Raw genomic sequence first — 12971 nt, forward strand, 5'->3', positions numbered from 1 at the left:
AATTTAGAGCTCCGTTGTTAACACGTCGGAACGACGAATGGAATGCCCCCGAAACATAGAAAAGATTCTGTCGCGTGTAAGAGAGCGAGGATTGTTGGAGGAATGTTCGTTCTACTTTGCAGTGCACCTGCGTGATAGGCCAGGAACTTTCAACCCTTATCTCGAGCAGGACCGCCGCGCTAACGATTTGCAAACACCGTCCCAGCGCTTGCTCCACTCATTACTAACTTTTTGCTCATCTTGTTGTCCACGAGCAAACTAGGCATCTTTCAGAGGCCGATGAAATAAATCTTCTCGCGCCTTCGATAATTTCGAGTCTCTTCGATCGTTGCAAGCATCGCGCTCCGAGAATTTTGAAAATCTTCGAGCTACTCGAATCGGCTTGTTCGAACTACGATGATTTTACGAGGCTGCTGGGAGATGCTGGTTCATTTAATATTGTATTCGTTTTTTTTGCTGTCCGCATTTCTCTTCGGCTCGACTCTAATTGTCGCTGTATATGCGCAACGTCTAAGATATCTCTTGGATCGCACGAAACAGCAAAGAAAACGAAAACTATACCAGATATCGGTTCTCTATGCCCTCCAATATCTTGATTAAACAATCGATAGGAATCGCCGCGTACCTACTATCAATTCGAAATCGTCGCGCACGTCTATCAAACGACGCGTACAGAGTGTATGCTCGTTATCGAAGTAATTGCTTTTCCTTTAAGAAAAAAACGAAACGATATGACGTACGATGGAGTGACGTCTTATCTTTGCAATCGAAGTTATTATACTTTTGTCGCCGGACTAGAAACGCAGGTTGTTGCATCGATAAAAATCCAACATTTTGTTTCTCCTTATCGGTGCAACGTGAGCCCTAAACGCGTATATAAATAGATCGATAGAGTTGTCGACAACAGTACTGCGAACCTTTCTAAGATGTACGCTCCGGCCATATTTACGCTCTGCCTGGCGGTCACCGTCCACGGTAGGTGAAAACCACTGCACAAATAATTCACCGTTAATTACAAAATAAAATAAATCGTTCACCGTCGTTTGCGAACACATTCGATACCGTAAAGTGCAAATGGATTAAACATTTATCCGTCAGTTGAAAATAACACGAGTATTCGCAGTCGATTACGAACAAATTAAATCATTCAAACTGAATAGAATGAAAGAATGATGTTAAGTGTCGCTGAGAATATTTTATAATAACGCTTCCATTTGAGTTTCTAAGACTTATCGAGCAAATAACTCTTTTTATATTATACCAGTGAATTGATTAAACGATACGAAAATTTGCGGGAAACGCTAAAATACGTGAACGTATTCTTCTTTTTCCCTCCCACGCTTTGTGCCAGTTTTACCTGTGTCTCTCGTCGTGGTTGACAACCGGGTCTCGATGGCTGAACGGATTTTTATATCTGTGATTTCGGAACAGTGAACATCGATAATGCGTGAATTCGGAAGAAATGATTTTGCGGCGAGTGTAACCGAATTTCAATAATTTAGGCTTCCTCGATCCTCGGATCGTGGGTGGTCGCGACGCTCCGGCTGGAAAGTACCCGTACCAAGTTTCGCTTAAGAACAACGGCAGACACTTCTGCGGTGGATCGATCATCAACGAGCGCTACATCCTCACCGCTGCTCACTGCATCGTTGGGTAGGTTCTATCTTAAGGTTCTATCTTAACTCTTTAGTAGATTAGAAGTAATACAATGAGAGTATCGAATGCTCTTAATCTTTGCACTATTTCAAAAGTCATCGGCTCGAGTCATGGAAGCATGAAATCAGCGATCTAGTAATCAGCGACGATCGATCGAATTGGTGGAAATTGCATGTACATATCAGAACCGATCTACCAACAATAAGAATGAAAGTAACTTTTACATGAGAATTTATAGATAGATATTAGAGTGAACCATGATGTTTTTACTTCGGTTATCGGAAAGTCTACATAGGAAAGCTATATGCCCACAGAATCAGGGATGTGAGACCCATCACCGTTCAAGCTGGAACCAACCAACTTAACGCCTCCGGGGTCGTCTACGGGGTAGAAAACGTCACTTATCACCCCGGCTACGATTCCAACAAGATCATCAACGATGTCGGAGTGGTCCGTGTGAGCAGGCGTATCGCGAACAGCAGCCTGGTTCAGTCGATCAGACTGTCCTTTTCCAACGTCGCCGAGGGATCCGCGGTAGTCTTGTCCGGATGGGGAACCACCAGGGTTGGTATCGATGTTCCGATCGGTCGAAACCAACGGGCAAAATCGATTCTATTCGATAAATGCGGAAATGTTTCTCGAAGCATATTCTGGCTCGAAGAATTAACGAGACCGACCGAACCGATTTGTAGAAACGGTCGCTTACCAATTGTTCTATCGACAGCTTGGAGGACCGACGCCTAACCAACTCCAGGAAATCGACTTGAAGGTATACTCGCAGGCTCAATGCCAGAGGGTCCACGCGAACTTGAAAGAGAGTCACATCTGCACCTTCACCAAATACGGACAGGGAGCGTGCCACGTGAGTTAAATTTCCGATAATAATACAGTAACGTCTCTCTAATCGACGCTCGAATTGTCCACAAAAATGGACAATTTGGGAAGAGGAGATACGATTGTTCGAGCCTTGCAACTTGTTTTTATAATCGTTGACGATAAAAGACGAACCGCAAGGCTCGAACAATCGTATCCTCTTTCCCAAATTGTCCATTTTTCTGCACAATCTGAACGTCAGTTAGGGAGACATTACCGTACTCGGAAGATTCGAAGAAGTTAACGCGATACTTTCAAAATTTCCTTCGACTTTTGAAAAAATATTACCGTCGTCTGCCATGCATCGATACGAAGTTTGATTTCGTTACCGTTCCGGTACGATGCGTCGATGCAAATTCTAAGCGCACAATTGGTACGAAAGAATTAAGTCTTCGTCGATGGGAATGTCGAAGAGATAAGAGTGAAATATGGATACTCGGAGTTCTTCTCTAATTGGATTTCTTTCCCTCGTTCTAGGGTGACTCCGGCGGTCCTCTTGTCCAGAACGGAGTTCAAGTTGGTATCGTTTCCTACGGTCGTCCCTGCGGTGTTGGATACCCCGATGTCTTCACCAGGGTGTCCTCCTTCTTGCCCTGGATCCAACAGCAGTTGAAGTAAACACACTCGAGAACTGCAACCCGGAATCAAACGTGGACCAAATTGATCAAATTAATTTCAGTGCTATTTTAGTTATTAAGGAAATAAAAGAATGAATTTTTCGATTCCGTTTGGAACCTATTTCATTATTTACACGGTTATTTAAATTTCTTTATCTCGTCGAGCATTTTTTGTTACCGACTCGATATTTTACGACCGATAGCGAAGTCCTATTCCGATCTAAACAAAGATTCGATACTCGTGCGACGGTGTAAACTCTGTCTTATCTTCGCAATCGTAGGTACTCAATTTTCGGATAGCTGAGAACACCGCCCCTTGTAATCGGAGATCGTTCCATCGATAAAAATTCAACATCTTGTTTCTTCTAATCGGCGCGATCTGAACCCTGGCCGCGTATATAAATTGACCGCTAGAGTTGTTAGCTTCATTATTGCGAATCTTGCCAAGATGTACACTCCGGCCATTATTGCGCTGTGCCTGGCGGCCACCGTCTACGGTAAGTGAAAAATCCTTGAAATATACTTCACTCGTCGGTTGCGAACAAATCGAAAGATTCAAATTCAATGGAATAAAAAGAAGAACAAATTTCCTATTGGACAAAATTATTGTTCACAACATTCGTGCCTCCGAGCATTTTTATCGAGCAACTGATTTTTATAATAAAATTGTATTCAGCTCTGTAACGAATTTTCACGTTGCAACAAACAGCAAGTTGACTTCAAATCTGAAAATACGTGGAAATACGTTACTCTTAACTTCGATGGTTTATGCTATTTGTACCTCGGTCATGGTTGTCAGTCCCGCCTCCGTGGCTCGACGAATTTTTGTAACGGTAACGTCGGACTTGCGAAAATTAATAATGCTTAGAAGATACGAGTTTGTCGCGAGTGTAACCGAATTTCAATAATTTAGGCTTCCCCGAGGGCCAAATCGTGGGTGGTCACGACGCCCCAGTTGGCAAGTTCCCGTACCAAGTGTCGCTACGAATGTACGGCAGTCACTTCTGCGGTGGATCAATCATCAGCGAGTACTACGTCCTCACCGCTGCTCACTGCGTCGCCGAGTAGGTTCCTTAAGTACAACGACGTCGACATAGCGATCTTACTAACTTTGACAATCCTCGGTGACTTTAGTAGATCAAGAACGATGCGACGAGAGCATTAAATTCTCCCGATCTTTACGCTGTTACAAAAGTCGTCGGCTCAAGTCGCGAAAGCATGAAATCAGTCGTCTAGTAATTAGTAACTTTTGTACGAGGGTTTTTTAGATATTGCTCAACCAGGACGTTTGCTTCGGTTATTAGAAAGTCTACATAAATAGTTGTATATCCACAGTCTCAGGAGTGTGAAATCCATCACCGTCCAAGCCGGTACGAACCTACTTAGCGGCCACGGAGACGTCTACTCGGTAGAAGAGATCGCGCATCATCCCGACTACGACTCCGACAGGATCATCAACGACGTCGCCGTGATCCGTGTGAACGGACCTATTTCGTTCACCAATCTGGTTCAATCGATCAAGCTGGCCTCTTTCAACGTTGTCGAGGGAACCAGCGTTGTCTTGTCTGGATGGGGAACCACCAGGGTTGGTATCAATCTTCATCGTCGGTCGAAACCAACGACGGAGTCGATTCTACGAGAAATAAATTCTGAAATCTTGCTCGCAATTTATTCTTACTCGAAGCACAATCGAGACGGATTCGACCGATTCGTACGCAAACGCGATCGCTCACTGTGTTTGTTCCATTGATAGGCTGGAGGATCGCTACCCGACAAGCTGCAGGAAGCTGACTTGAAGGTCTACTCGCAGACTCAGTGCAAGAATAGCTTCCCGGACGTGAAGGAGACCCACATCTGTACCTTCACCAGATACGGACAGGGAGCGTGCAATGTAAGTCGAAGTTATCGAGATAATATCGTTGATAGTTTGAGAAAATAGTTTTTACATTTCATATTTTATATTTTATATTTTATATATTTTATATTTTATATGAGTTTTTTGGAAAAACATTACCGTCATCTGTCAATATTTTAACGATGTACGAACTTTGATTTTGTTACCGGTCCAGTATGATATGTCGATGCAAATTTTAAGTGCAATTGATACGAAAGAATTAAGTCTTCGTTGACGGGAATGTCGAAGAGATAAGAGTGAAAAATATGGATACTCGGAGTTCTTCTCTAATTGGATTTCTTTCCCTCGTTTTAGGGTGACTCCGGCGGTCCTCTTGTCAGCAACGGATACCAAGTTGGTATCGTTTCCTACGGTCGTCCCTGCGGTGTTGGATCTCCCGATGTCTTCACCAGGGTGTCCTCCTTCGTGCCCTGGATCCGAAAGCAAATGTACTGAACGTTCGAGAACTGAAACCCGGAACCGAATGCGAAGTAAATTCGTTAACTTTACTTCGCTTATGCGATTTTAATAAACTTCATTAACTTCTGACAATTAATCGTGTTATCCGAATTCTCTGATGTTCCCTTCTAGTCCCTCCGACAACCTCGCCAGATAATGAAACAAATTCTGAGTCTACTAACGCTTTGCCTGCTGAATATGACTTATCGTTTACAATTAGTAGTCTTTTCTTGAGAGATTGTTAAACAAATATCTCTATTTGAGTACATATTCTAATAAAAATAAAAAATGGCATTTAAACAAATTGAATGTATCAAGTTAGAGAAGGCAATTAGAGAAGGCATTTAATGTTAAAATATGCTACAATTTTTAAACGTTTTTCTCTTCTTTTAACTATTGGATATGAAATATATAAGCTTTAATTACTGTTTGCACTTGACGCAGTGTAATATCGGTATTTACATATTATGTCTGCAAATGGCATTATTATATTTAAAAGAATCTAATTAAAATTAGAAGGATATACGTATATACTACACAAATACATTTTTTCTGATAAGGTGTTCTATGTGACATCTATGGCCAGAACGGAGAACTATCGAACGTGTTCTGCCTCTCGCGTTAGAATTTACCCACGCAGGCAATCACAGTTCCTTTTACTTATTAAGTAAATCAATTGTTCGATTTCATTAGTTGTTCGATTTCATCAATTTCTTCTTCTAATCTACGAGTGAAATAAATTCTACGGAACTATGATTTACTCGTATCGTACTGTTTTTTGTTTTAAAAACATTGCAGTAAATATTAATGCTGAGAACATGTTCGATTGCAACTTATTTAGTTATTTACACGATTATTTAGATTTGTTCATCGTCTCGTGCAGTTTCTGTTACCGAATCGATATTTTATGACCGATAGCTAAGTCTTATACCGATCTACAATGGTTAATAAAAAGATCTATTCGCTAAAGTGGCATCATTAGAGTAATGAGGATGTTTGAGCGTTAATATGAAGTATTAGTTCAATTAAACCTTGACTACACTTGTATTTATTATTAGAATTTCGTCGCACAGACGAACTATTAAAAACCGTGTATAAATTGTTCGCTGCTTATCGGTCTACATAATTAAATCCTCCGGCTAAAATAAACAGATTTGATAATCGTTCGACGAATTGAACTCTGCCCTATCTTCGCAATCGGAGTTACTAAATTCTCGAATAACGGAGACCATATTGATTTACGTAATCCGATATTATTTTATTGATAATCCAAAATTTGTATGATCGTTATCGGCTCAACCTGGACCTTGGGCGCGTATATAAATCGTTCGATAGAATTGTCAATTACAGTTTTGCGAACCTTGTCAAGATGTACGCTCCGGTCATCTTCGCGTTGTGCCTGGCGGTCACCGTCTACGGTAAGTGAAAAATCGTTGCAAATAATTCGCTGTCAGTTTGGAACAACGATGCGTACATTCAGAAAAGAGAGAGAGAGAGAGAGAGAGAGACAGAGAGAGAGAGAGAGAGAGACAGAGAGAGAGAGAGAGAGAGAGAGAGAGCGAGAGAAAGTAATGAAATAATGTTGATTATTTGCTTGCAAATAATTAAAGGCAGAATTTTAGGTAAAAGTATATTTATTGAACACACGGAAAAACAAGATCTAATATACAGGCTTGCTCGTGAGAGCTTAGAGACAACGAGTGTACTCGTAAGCTGCCCACAGACGGCTGACTAAAAAACCGCGAAAGACACGCAAACTGTGGGTCGGAAAATCCTTAGTGGTCATAAATAACCAATCCGCTCTCACACCCCGTGTAACGGACTTTCGAGTCAAAATTTGCTCGACTCGAGTCGACGCGCGTTTAGCGCTCGCGTGCCCTGCAGATGGGCCGCAAGGGCCGTCTTACCTGAAAAATAGCATCGAAAATGCCAGACATTTACAAATAAAAAAGTGGAGAGTGTAATTTAATCTTTATGATGTAGGCTTCCCCGAGTCCCAGATCGTAGGTGGCCACGACGCCCCGGCTGGAAAGTTCCCGTACCAAGTGTCGCTTAAGGAAAACGGCAGACATTTCTGTGGTGGCTCGATCGTCAACAATCACTATATCCTCACCGCTGCTCACTGCGTCGTTGGGTAGGTCCCTTTGGTACATCGTGGCATAGCAATCGATAGACACCGAATCTCGATACCAAATACAAGGATCTCACTATCTTTAACATTAATCTTTATCCCAATAACTCATAATTATGTCAACGCCCGGAAAGGGGTGATTTCCGAGGTCGTTCGAAGTAACTTTTCCCTTGGCGAAAATGCAATCCGCGGCTTCCGTTTACGAGTTATCAGCGAGAAACACTGAACGGTGTTTTGTGTGGCGTAGAAAGTATTCGTACAACTTTTAAAACGGAACGGACATTTTTAGAACTGTGAAACCGCGATTCTCGCGATCTTCGATTGCTCGCAGTTACCGAGATCTGTGAAACGCATTTTTTCAATTTTCAGTACAGGCTCGGGTGACGATAAATTGAAAAACCATCATTTTTCAATTCTTCCATCGTGTCGACTTTGTTTACGCGTTATCAACGAAAAACCCTGACCAATGGCAGAAGCGATCGCCCGATAATAAGAACGAAAGTAACTTTCGTACGAGACTTTTTAGATATTAGTCAACTATGACTTTGTATCCGCAGAATCAAGAATCTGAAACACATCACCGTCCAAGCTGGAACTACCCATCTTAACGCCCGTGGACACGTTCACACGGTAGAAAAGATCACCCACCACCCCAACTATAACTCCGCCAAGCTCGTTAACGATGTCGCCGTGATCCGTGTGCACAAGCCTATCGCGTTCAACAAAATGGTTAAGGCGATAAAATTGGCCACTTCCAAGGTTGCCACGGGAGCCAAGGTGGTCTTATCCGGATGGGGAAGAACCAGGGTTGGTATCGTTGTTCCGATCTGTCGAAACCCATGATCGAATCGATTCCAGGAAATTAATTCTGGAATCTTACTCGCTGCATATTCCGACGCGAAGCATGATCGGGACGAGATTCGACCGATTCGTAGACGAACGCGATCGCTCACTGTGTTTGTTCCGTTGACAGGCTGGAGGATCGATACCTAACAATCTCCAGGAAATCAATTTGAAGGTCATCTCGCAGGCTCGGTGCAAGAAGGCTCACTCGAACGTGAGAGACAGTCACATCTGCACCCTCACCAGACACGGCCAGGGTGCGTGCAACGTAAGTTGAAGTTAGCAAAATAATACAGCAAATTCTCCCCCATTTTCCTTCGTTGCAAGTGCAATTGGTATGGAAGAATCGAGTGCTCGTTGATAGCGCTGTTGAAGAGTCCTCTTCTCTAATTGGATTTCTTTCTCTCGTTTTAGGGTGACTCCGGCGGTCCTCTTGTCCACAACGGAGTTCAAGTTGGTATCGTCTCCTACGGCCACCCCTGCGGTGTTGGGTCCCCCGATGTCTTCACCAGGGTGTCCTCCTTCGTGCCCTGGATCCGAAGGCAATTGCACTGAACGCTCGAGAAATGCAACCCGGAATCGAATGCGGACTAAATTGATCGACTTAATTTCACTTATGCGATTGCAATAAATTTCATTAACATCTGACAATTAAACGTCTGATCCGAATTCTCTGGTGCTCCCTTCTAGACCCTCCAACAACCTCGCCAGACGATGAAACAAATTCTCAGTATTTACGATTTGTCTGCCGAATACGACTTATCATTTGCAATTAGTATTCTTTTAAAAATGAAAGATCGAAGCTAAACCTAACGCCGCGCGTCGCGCCATCGGTCGAATAACCGATTGGAATGATCTGATTCAGATTCTGCAACTATTGAGAGCTTGAAGATATTTTCTTTAGAGGTTGTGGAACAAATATTTCTATTTAAGGTGATATCGTAATGAAAATAAAATAACATTTAAATAAATTAAATCTTTTAAGTTCGAGAAGGCAAGATATATTTCTTTCTGGTAAGGTGTCAGTGGTGACATCTACGGTGAGGTTGCGAAGCTATCGAACGCGTTCAGACTCCGCGTCAGCATTTACCCACGCAGGAAATTACAGTTTTTTTTACTAATTAAGTAAAGTCATCTTATGCATTTTTTGACACCGAACCGATATTTTATGGCTGATAACGATGTATTATTCCAATCTACAGTGGTTAATAAAATAATTATCCGCTAAAGTGCTATGAGAAAGCAATGAGAATGTTCGAATGTTAATGTGAAATAAAGGTTTAATCAACCCTTTAAATTATCGATAGTATCGGGTCACTTCTGACTGAAAGCGACTGCACATGAATTTATTATCTGAATCTAGTAAAATCTTTCACGCATTACGATTGTACATATTTAATTTATATTGGGAAATTGTTTTTATGAAATCAATAGAAAGGTTTCCGATTCAAATTGCAAAATGATTATCGACGATATATTGTACTTTGCGTATTCAATCTCTTAGAAACATATTTTAGAATCTAAATAAATTATTCACAATATACTCGTACATCGAGGAGATACGACCATTCGTTTCCCAAATTGTCCATTTTTCTTTAGAAGCTGGAGGACAATTGGGGAGAATTTACAGCATCCGCTTCTACTTCTGAATTTTCAATTCCAATCAGTTTCCAATATTTTCCGTGCAATCGCCGCGTACGCATTATCAATGTAAAAATGTCACGTACGCCGGCTATTTAAAAGCTTGTACAAACTGCATGCTGGTTATCAACCTACGCAATTACTTCCTTCTTTGAAAATAAAAAGATCAGATAGTCGCCCGATGCAGCGAACTCTGTCTTATCCTCGCAATCAGATTTATTAAATCTCCGAGTCGCGGAGAACGCTGCTCTTTGTAATTGGGGATTGTCTCGTCGATAAAAATCCAATATCTTCTTTATCCTTATCGGCTCCAACCTGAGCCTTGGGCGCGTATATAAATTGATCGATAGAGTCGTCAGCTACAGTATTGCGAATCTTGCCAAGATGTACATTCCGGCCATCTTTGCGCTGTGCCTGGCGGTCACCGTCTACGGTAAGTGAAAAATCCTTGAAAAATACTTCGCCGTCGGTTGCGAACAAATCCAAAGATTCAAATCCAATGGAATAAAAAGAAGAACAAATTTCCTATCCGAGCATTTTCATCGAGCAACCGATCTTTATATAATAAAATTTTATTTAGCTCAGCAAAAAATTGTCACGTTACAATTAACGGCAAAAGTTGACTCGAAATCTAAAAATATATGGAAACACGTTACTCGCGTTTTACCTAGAAGATACGAGTTTGTCGCGAGTGTAACCGAGAATTTCGATAATTTAGGCTTCCCCGAGGGTCAGATCGTGGGTGGTCACGACGCCCCGGCTGGAAAGTACCCGTACCAAGTTTCGCTTAAGAACAACGGCAGACACTTCTGCGGTGGATCGATCATCAACGACCGCTACGTGCTCACAGCAGCTCACTGCGTCGTTGGGTAAGTTCTTCCGATACAACGAATTCGGTGTAGCAATCGATACACTGCGATCGTTTACGTCGAACAAAGTACTCGGTATCTCCGACAATTTCTAAAATAACTTCGATATTTCAATCATTCTTTTTTGTACTACTATTTCAATAAATTCAGGTCCAGTGTAACCGTATGTCTTAATTAACTAAGTAATCAACTGAAAATACACTCCACTGCCTTTGTACATGCCTTATCTCGGCGACTTCGGTTGTGAATTTTCGATTCGAGCTCTAAATCTCTCGATATTTACGAAAAACTGTTAGCGGCAGCCATCTTGCGTCGTCTTGCTCGTGACATTGACACCACTCTGGCCGAATATTGCAAATATCTCCGCAATAACTGCAAAACGGATATTTCTACAACCGAAGTCCAGTCGTTTAGTCTTTTTGGAATCTAAATTGTCCACTTGTGAACTGCACACTTCGATATAAAAGCGTCAGTTTTAGTGGATGTAAACCTCTAAAACTAATACACGTATATGGCTTTTCTTCCGTGTGCTCCCTTAATATATTGGCAGCGTTGAACGTTTTTAATCTTCGCGCTATTTTAATTGTCGTCTACTCGAGTCACGAATGCACGTGTCTCGAGTCATGAAGTCTAACGATTATCGGTGGTAACGATCGATCGGGATTTTTTGTATCGGATGTACAAGAAGCGGACGACCAGAGTTTTATCTCAACCGAACGGATCCATCCGAATCGTGGTGCACTCGACCGAGAATCGTTGACCACGATGTTTGGTAATCGGAATTCGGTTATCGGAAAGTATACATAGAGAGGTTCTATGTCCACAGAATCAAGGACGTGAGCGTCGTCTCCGTCCAAGCTGGAACCAACCTACTTAGCGCCCGTGGATCCGTCTACGCGGTAGAAAAGATCACTGCTCATCCCGATTACAACTCCATGCTGATCGTTAACGATGTAGCCGTGATCCGCGTGGAGAAGACTATCGCTTTCAACAGCCTTGTTCAGCCGATCAAACTGGCCGCTGTCGACGCTCCCGAGGGATCCGGAGTAGTCTTGACCGGATGGGGAACCACCAGGGTCGGTATCGATGTTTCGATCGATCGAAACCGATGATTAAAATTAATTTTATTAAATACATTCGGAAAGTTTTCTCGAAGCATATTCCGACTCGAAGAATAAATCGTAACGATTCGACCGATTCGTACGGAAGAACAGTCTCTCACCGATCGTTTTGTTCGCAGAACGGAGGATCGGTGCCCGACAATCTCCAGGAAATCGACTTGAAGATCTACGCGCAGGCGCAGTGCAAGAAAACTCACTGGAATTTGAAAGACAGCCACATCTGCACCTTCACCAAATCCGGGGAGGGAGCGTGCCACGTAAGTTAAATTTACCAAAATAATACGCGAAATAATAGTTTTCATATTTCCTTAGAGTTTCGGCAAAACATTACCGTTTGTCCGTCGATGTACGTAGTTCGATTTCGTTATCGTTCCGGTACGACACGTCGATGCAAATTCTAAGTTGCAATTTGTACGAAAGAATCGAGCTTGCGTCGATAGAAGTCTCCGTTGAAGAGATAAGAGTGAAGCATGTGGATACTCTCTAATTGGATTTCTTTCTCTCGTTTTAGGGTGACTCCGGCGGTCCTCTTGTCAGCGGCGAAGTTCAAGTTGGTATCGTTTCCTTCGGTCGCCCTTGCGGTATCGGATACCCAGATGTCTTCACCAGAGTATCCTCCTTCCTGCCCTGGATCCAACAGCAATTGAAGTGAACGCTCGAGAACGATAACCGGGAACCAAATATGGGATTCATTAAATAGCTTTATTTCTGTTGTGTGATTTTAATAAATTTAATTTGCTTCTGATAATTAAACGTACGATCCGAGTTCTCTCAAGCCCTTAGTCCGTCAAAATCTTCGGTATTGTGGTTTCGCTCGTCGAAGATGACTTTTTATTCACGACCTTTTGTTAATGTCCAGCACTTGTT

The 12971-nt window shown here is 42.3% G+C and overlaps 2 protein-coding genes across 2 annotated transcripts; both read left to right on the top strand.

The window, feature by feature from the left end:
• Positions 1 to 833: 833 nt before the first annotated feature.
• Positions 834 to 3267, top strand: LOC117218948 (chymotrypsin-2). Its single transcript, XM_076520314.1, has 5 exons — positions 834 to 975; positions 1503 to 1653; positions 1971 to 2220; positions 2381 to 2518; positions 3007 to 3267. Exons 1-5 carry the CDS (start codon positions 927 to 929, stop codon positions 3145 to 3147), a joined length of 729 nt encoding a protein of 242 aa, XP_076376429.1. The 5' UTR covers positions 834 to 926; the 3' UTR covers positions 3148 to 3267.
• Positions 3268 to 3485: 218 nt separating this feature from the next.
• Positions 3486 to 12861, top strand: LOC117218949 (transmembrane protease serine 9). The gene is made up of 15 exons (XM_076519475.1): positions 3486 to 3643; positions 4060 to 4210; positions 4482 to 4731; positions 4900 to 5037; positions 5356 to 5494; positions 6759 to 6917; positions 7483 to 7633; positions 8188 to 8437; positions 8604 to 8741; positions 8888 to 9021; positions 10405 to 10547; positions 10833 to 10983; positions 11810 to 12059; positions 12224 to 12361; positions 12616 to 12861. The coding sequence occupies exons 1-15, from the start codon at positions 3595 to 3597 to the stop codon at positions 12754 to 12756; spliced, it is 2382 nt and encodes a 793-aa protein (XP_076375590.1). The 5' UTR covers positions 3486 to 3594; the 3' UTR covers positions 12757 to 12861.
• Positions 12862 to 12971: the final 110 nt, after the last annotated feature.

The sequence above is a fragment of the Megalopta genalis genome, chromosome 3 (genome assembly GCF_051020955.1).
Source record: "Megalopta genalis isolate 19385.01 chromosome 3, iyMegGena1_principal, whole genome shotgun sequence".
Lineage (NCBI taxonomy): Eukaryota > Metazoa > Arthropoda > Insecta > Hymenoptera > Halictidae > Megalopta > Megalopta genalis.

Excerpts from the sequence above, each read along its gene's own strand:
- LOC117218948 (XM_076520314.1), top strand. The coding sequence starts at position 927 with ATGTACGCTCCGGCCATATTTACGCTCTGCCTGGCGGTCACCGTCCAC. Across the intron at positions 2,221-2,380 it reads CCGGATGGGGAACCACCAGG|CTTGGAGGACCGACGCCTAA; the intron begins GTTGGTATCGAT and ends TTCTATCGACAG. Across the intron at positions 2,519-3,006 it reads ACGGACAGGGAGCGTGCCAC|GGTGACTCCGGCGGTCCTCT; the intron begins GTGAGTTAAATT and ends CCCTCGTTCTAG.
- LOC117218949 (XM_076519475.1), top strand. The coding sequence starts at position 3,595 with ATGTACACTCCGGCCATTATTGCGCTGTGCCTGGCGGCCACCGTCTAC. Across the intron at positions 7,634-8,187 it reads GCTGCTCACTGCGTCGTTGG|AATCAAGAATCTGAAACACA; the intron begins GTAGGTCCCTTT and ends TTGTATCCGCAG. Across the intron at positions 12,362-12,615 it reads CCGGGGAGGGAGCGTGCCAC|GGTGACTCCGGCGGTCCTCT; the intron begins GTAAGTTAAATT and ends CTCTCGTTTTAG.